This window comes from Humulus lupulus, chromosome 3, assembly GCF_963169125.1.
Source record: "Humulus lupulus chromosome 3, drHumLupu1.1, whole genome shotgun sequence".
NCBI lineage: Eukaryota > Viridiplantae > Streptophyta > Magnoliopsida > Rosales > Cannabaceae > Humulus > Humulus lupulus.
In genome coordinates, this window is record NC_084795.1 from 6,211,188 (window position 1) to 6,218,221 (window position 7,034).

The 7,034-nt window shown below is 31.9% G+C and overlaps 1 protein-coding gene across 1 annotated transcript; it reads right to left on the minus strand.

Annotated features, from left to right (window-relative positions):
- Window positions 1-256: 256 nt before the first annotated feature.
- LOC133821756 (uncharacterized) lies at window positions 257-928 on the minus strand. Its single transcript, XM_062253901.1, has one exon. The coding sequence runs from the start codon at window positions 926-928 to the stop codon at window positions 257-259; it is 672 nt and encodes a 223-aa protein (XP_062109885.1).
- Window positions 929-7,034: the final 6,106 nt, after the last annotated feature.

Below are 7,034 nucleotides of genomic sequence, written 5' to 3' on the forward strand. Positions count from 1 at the left end.
ACTTAATTAAAGGCACTCAATCAGATTTTTTAGGACTCGCATTGTGAGTCCTAAAAAACCTTAGTTTTTAAGGCTCTCAAATAGAGGACTCGCGCCCCGCGAGTCCTAAAAAAATTTTTAGGACTTGCAATGCTAGTCCTAAAAAACCGTTTTTGTAGTAGTGATATTGTTGTCACCTGAGTCGTATTTTGCTGTTGCTTGTGACAGTCAGTATCCTCATGTCCCATTGTTTTACATTTCGAACAAAAGGTTGGTTTCATTCATAGTGGATATCCAGGCAAATCATTTCAAAGTTTTCATCCATAAAGCTAATGGACGATGGAAAAGCCTGAGACACACTTACCTCCACCATCATTCTAGCAAACTGCAAGCGATCCCTATTTTTTGTGGCCGAGTCTTCTCTGAGAGGTTTGCCAAGCTGCCCAACAATCTTGAATAAAGATCGTGCACCCCAGTATTTCAGGTCCATATTATGGACTTGGATCCAAATTGGTATCGATCTAATGTCATCCTTCTGTAAACAAACATTAGGGTCCCAAGCTTTAAGCATCAGTGGTTTCTTATCAAAAAAATAATATCCTCCTGCAAGCACCTTATCCCTGTTCTCCATAGAAGTAAATATCATAATAAAGAGGCCATGCTTCAATAAACCGATTTTATCCACCCCCAACGTCCTCCAAATGCGTCTGAAGAATCCTTCCATGACCTGAGTTGGGCGATTAGCTCCCAAAACCCAGCACACCACTGGGGAATTCCAGAAATTAACCTCATCTTCTACATCTTCTTCCTCAATTTTGACAAAATCTCCACTAAGGTCTGGTTCCAGAGTGACCTCCTGCGACTGCTCCCCTGAATCCACTCGAATTTGAGATTGAAGCGGAGAAGACGATGTTCCAGCAACACCTTTGGAGTTCACAGCTCTTGACATGATTTTAGAAAATTGCATCCGAATTTTTTAACGCCGCTGCAAAATTGATTCAGTCTCCTGAGGCGTGAGGATGTTTTCGTGATATTCCTCTGGGTCATCAGAGAAATCAATCGCCTCAAATCCCAGCAATTCATCCATAGTTTTCGTCTTCTTTCAAACATCAGATGAAGTCGGACCCTTCTTCCTAATCCCCTCTCCTTTTGCCCTAACTGGAGTCTTTGATTTTCTCACCGAGATTCGCTTTCTCCCTCTCCCCGCCATAGCCACAACGCAAGCTGCAAGAGAGAGAAAAAACTTCTAGTCTAGTTTTTGAAATGTCATTCATAACATCAAAATAATTTATTTAGTAAATATTTATAAACAAATAAAATTTAATATAAAAAAATAAAGTATAATACAAATATACAATATAATATAATAATCTAATCTATTCTTTTTAATATGCATATAAAGCATTAAAGTAAAAAAAAATTACATACTCAAATAAGTTTTTTTTTTTAATTTTACAAAAATATTTTTTTAATAAATACAAAAAACATATATTATAAAAATAGTAAATAAAAAATATATATTATAGTGGGTCTGCAGCGACTCGGTCGACAAGGCTCGGAGACTCCACAGAAACAAAAAAAAATTAAAAGAAATTCAATACATAACAAAAACTAAAAAAATAAAATACAAAAAACTTACCTTAGCCCAACGGATTGGAGGAGGAGGCAAGGGCTCGGGGTGGGCGACGATGGAGGCTCGAGGGTGGGGGTGTCGATGGGTGGTGGGTGGCAATGGAGGCTCAGGGATAGCGTTGGAGGGTCGAGGATGGCGATGGAGGCTTGGGCCTGGCGGTGGAGATTGAAGAAAGGGAGAGAAAGAGAGTTAGAAATTAGAGTTACAAGAATGGGGAAGAGGGCTTGGCGGCTGTGTAATATTACTATGACTTTTGTCGGCTCGTTTCGTTGCGTCAGCAAAAGTTTACACTAGGCCGACAAAAGTCGAGCCTGAAAACCCTAATAAAGAACGACATCGTTTAAATAACTGATGCTTTTCCTGGCGCAGTGTAGACTTTTTCCGGCACAACGAAACTCGCCGACGGAAGTCTACCCACCATCCTTATTTAAAAAGTGAACGGACAGTAATATAAAACGTTGACTTTAATATACTTTTTGTATGTGGAGAACAACATATTTCAATCTACTTTTTGTCCTAAATAATTACAAAATACACAATCATAAAATAAAATCGCGTTGAAAACTGTTTACGAGTCAAATAAGAAGAGCTCTATCAAACTCAATTTTGAAGCCAATGCAATAATGGGGAATTCTCCTATAGGGGCTTCGCTTTAAGCCATATCGGTAGGACTCTCAGTGTTCTCGACCCGTTAACAGTTTTTGGCATGAATTTTTTTATGACCGTGTATATTGTAGCTATTTAGAGCATCCTGCAAATTTTCATAAAATTCTGAATATTTTAAAATACCGAAAACTAGGTTCAAACGTGTTGTTGCACGCTTGACTAATTTTTTTTATGCGCGTGGAAATCAACATATTTGAACATAGTTTTCGGTACTGTAAACCATTCAGAATTTTCTGAAAATTTGTATGATGTTCTAAATAGCTACAATATACACAGTCATAAAAAAAAATTGCGCCGAAAACTATTTACGGATTGAGAAACACTGATAGCCCCACCGATATCCACCGATATGACTCAAAGTAAAACATCCATAGGAAAATTGTCCTTTATAATTATTCTACTGTGAAAAAGTCAAAACAACTATGCTGGTGTTATTTTAATTTCCCGGCACATCTAAAACCGAGAAAAAGTAACACTTTTTTTAGTGAGCTATAAACTTAATTATAAATCATATAATTGATTAGCTCCAAGAGATCAGAAACAAATAATCAAACATAGATTTGTTTTTTATAAATGCATGCATGCCGTTGTGATTATGAACTTCATGTATGATGTTTCATCTCTCTCTCACGATATCTTATTTGGATCTTTATTTTTCTCTAGATTTTTTTTTTTTTTTTTGGGTTTAGGATAAAATTCAATGAATGAAATGTTATAATGATCGAGTCACCAAACCACATAAATATAGAGATGATCAAATGACGATATATAACTAATTTAATTGGTATAGTTGCTCTTGATAATATGATATTATATTGAAAACAAATTAAACAATTACAAGTTTACAAGCAAAAAACTCCACTCTCCTAGCTAGTATACATAGCCTTTTTCATGACCGAACCTAGCTATATTTGACAGCAGTACTATATACAATACACATAGATATATAGATATAATATTAATATGGGAAATTGGTGAAAATAGCCTCTTTTTTTAAGTGATTTTGCACTCTGGCCTACGTTTGATAATTTTTTGCAAAATGGCCTCTGTCTAAAATTCGACCAGTTGTCAAAAAATTTTGACCAGTTGTCTAAATTTTTCGACCAGCTGTCAAAATTTTCGACCACCTGTCTAAATTTTTCGACCACCTGTCTAAATTTTCGACTACCTGTCTAAATTATGAGAGGTCATTTTGCAAAGAATTATTAAGACTAGGCTAGAGTGCAAAATGACTTAAAAAAATAGGTCATTTTGCCAAGAAGCTCTATTAATATATATAGCACCACTCGCTACTTATTACTAAATAAAGCTCCAGAAGAAAATGGATTATATAGTTTTCGTACAATTAAGAGTTATATATATATATATAATGGGGAATTCTCATTTAGAGTTTCATTTTAGGTCCTACTGGTGGGAATCTCAGTATTCTTAATTCGTGAATAATTTTCAGCGCAATTTTTTTTATGACTATGTATATTGTAGCTATTTAGAGCATCCAGTAAATTTTTAGAAAATTCTGAATAGTTTACAGTACCGAAAATTAGGTTCAAATATATTATTGCACGTGTGAGTAATTTTTTTATGAAAATTTACAGATGCTCTAAATAATTACAATATATACGGTCATAAAAAAAATCACGCCAAAACCTATTAACAGAACGAAAAATAACGAAAAACCACCAATAAAACTTAAAATAAAGCGTCTATAACAACAAAATTGTAATATATATATACTCATTATTTTATATGGAGTTGGAATTTCTAGCTCTCGAAAGTGAGAGTTACAAGAGATTTAAGGGCCAATGAATACATGAGTTTTCTGACTTCATTCAAGGGTTTCGTACACTGACACCTTGCAAAATCAATCATGAGATCATAACTTTTTTATGCACAAATTCTAATAATCAATTAGCTTTGTATATTTTGATTGATACCCTTTTATTTGTTCCTTTCTCTTTTGAAAAATCATAGATCGGGAAAGGCTAGCTCTCTCTAATTGACTAAATGTCATCATAAAGTAGTTTTAGCCACTTTTGTTTACCGACCAATTTTGTGTTGATTATTTCTTGGCCACAAAGATCAGCAATTGCTTTAAAATTTTGTACCATATCACAAGAAAAATTACAAAATCATTAATTTGGGACACAAAAATGGGTGAGAGATGACCAGCCTGACATCCCATCGTATGAATTGAATCATACTATTTATGATAAAAATCAAAATTCCACCTTTATTATTTAAGCTCTCAATATTTTAAAAGCAAAGAAAGAGAAGGGAAAACGAGATCAGAACAAACAAACATACTTGTCAAATATAGATTATTTTGTTTAGTAACCTTTGTACTTTCAAATTCTCTATATCTTTCACTCCTTTTCTCAATAGATTCCGATATAGACAGCATGCATGAACGATTGAACATCTAAGAACCTAATAAATAAGTAAGAAAGTTGAGTATGTACTTACAATTAATCAGAATCGATACTTTTTTCATCTTAATAAACTGCTATAATGAATGAGGTGTACTAGAATTGAAAAAATAAAATATTTTTTAACATATGTATATAATACCAAATTACAGTATATGTATGTCAAACTATATATATATAAAAGATTTAAAAAAAAAACTCCTCGTCTTATTTTAAATATTGTCTTTTTTATTTATTTATTTATGAAGTTTAATATTATGATATAATATTATTTGCCGTTAATAATAATCTTTGCCGCAAATAACTGAGCAGAAATCATCGCATATGCAATACAATTTGCGAGTTTTTTGCACCATTATTTGCAGCAAATTTTTCGTCCAAAAAAAGCCAGTATTCACGATTTGTTTTGGGGACCTACGCTGCAAATAATAATTTTTTCTTGTAATGAATCACACATAAATAAAAAAAGTATAATTTTTATATAAAATAATATATAACTTTAGTATAATTTTACAACTTTAGATGAGTGTCAAGGTTGTGGCCGAGATATAATGAAAAAGAATGACCAATACAAATTGAAAAACTAGTGTTAATTAAGCCGGTTGAGAGTAGAAATGGTGGTGTTTTATGTACTAAAAAAATAATCTTACTTTTTTGCCATAATAAAAATTGGGACAAAATATTACATCACTACAAAATTTATGGCTAAATATATTAGTCACAAATTGTTACTAAATATGTGTTATTAGTTATAACAAAATTAATCACTATATATAATAGATTGCGACTAAAATGACATATTAGAAATAACTTGTGATTAAATATTATTTTTTTAGTTACAACAAAAAATTTATGTTTGTAATTAAAATGGTATGATTAAATGATATATATGTATATATTTTTGTAGCGATGAATAGAATTGATATTTGGGCTCACCATTTACCTGCATCTCCTCTTGTTCGCATGAATGAATTTTTTTTTCTAATTCGTTCTTTGATGAAAGATAATATAAGATGTAAATTTCTTTTCTAGAAAAATGAAGAGACTAGTTCGATGATCACCCAAATTTAAGCCTACACGATTAAGCAAAGTGATCCAAACCCCATGAAATGACAAGGGCCTGAAAAATAACACATTCCATATATAATGGAATTGTAGAAGAGTACATATTAAACGACAAAAATTCTCACGTTTTTTCTGATATTTTTGAAATGTCGCTGTTAATAATATTCTAAATTAAAAAATACAATGTGATATCAACGGCAAACATATATTTTTGTCGCTAATATTAACATTATTAAGGATAATTTGTGGTCGTCGTTAATATTTTCGTCGCTAAAAATCATGTTCCTTGTAGAGTGTTATTTGTTGAAGTTATATTAATTGCTTCTCTTTGGTCATTGGCTCATTAGAAGTTGATTGACAATGTTAGGCCTACTAAATTTTGTTCTTATGAGTTTTTAAAATCCGTTCGATCATTGTGTCTCTGTCCAAAATATAAATATCATAAAATCTTACACAATCTTTTGAGCAATTTTTAAAATAATTATGAAAAAATTACTAAAGTCAAAAAAGTCACCAGTGCACACCGTCTAACCAACACGGGCCAAAGAACACAATTCGACACACTCATCATCAGAAGAACTCCAATATATTGAAATTCAAAGTAAATAGAAAGAGTAAAAAATAGACTTAGTTGAAAGATAATTTCTCTTTTTTTACAAATAACATTTCAAAATTTATGTCTAGGTGGATATTTTATGTATTATAAACCAAAATATCTTACCTTTCACGTGTTTTATACAGTAACACTCTTTCTCTTCAACTATATATGTAAATACTCAAAAGTCAAATATTAATTAGTGGGTCATCGAAAACTTTCTTATCATGAAATTGTGGTGAAAACTGCGTGTGATAAAAAGAGTATTAATTCATAGGATCGTACCTATGTATGCCCAGAATCTGAAATTCAGAGGAAGAGAAAGACTTTGTCTGTACGTAGACTTGATAATAAAGCTTCGATATAGGCAATTGCTTATTAGTCAAAGTTTCATTTAATAGAAAGAGATGTAAAATTCAATTTTATCATAGTCTCTTTTCTGTTCTCATTCATGTACTATGTAAACAAAAAAACAAAGTACTAACATATGTGTAAAAATCCTCGATCGATCAAAATTGTAGGTTGGAAACTTTATTAGCACCACACGTTCACTTACAATTTTCAAAGATGTTACTCTCTTGTACATCTTGCATTCAATTCGTTTTGGTGCTCAAATTACTACAAAATTTGATCGATTGTTGTACCACGTTATATCAACTGTCAACATATT

Excerpts from the sequence above, each read along its gene's own strand:
- LOC133821756 (XM_062253901.1), bottom strand. The coding sequence starts at position 928 with ATGTCAAGAGCTGTGAACTCCAAAGGTGTTGCTGGAACATCGTCTTCT.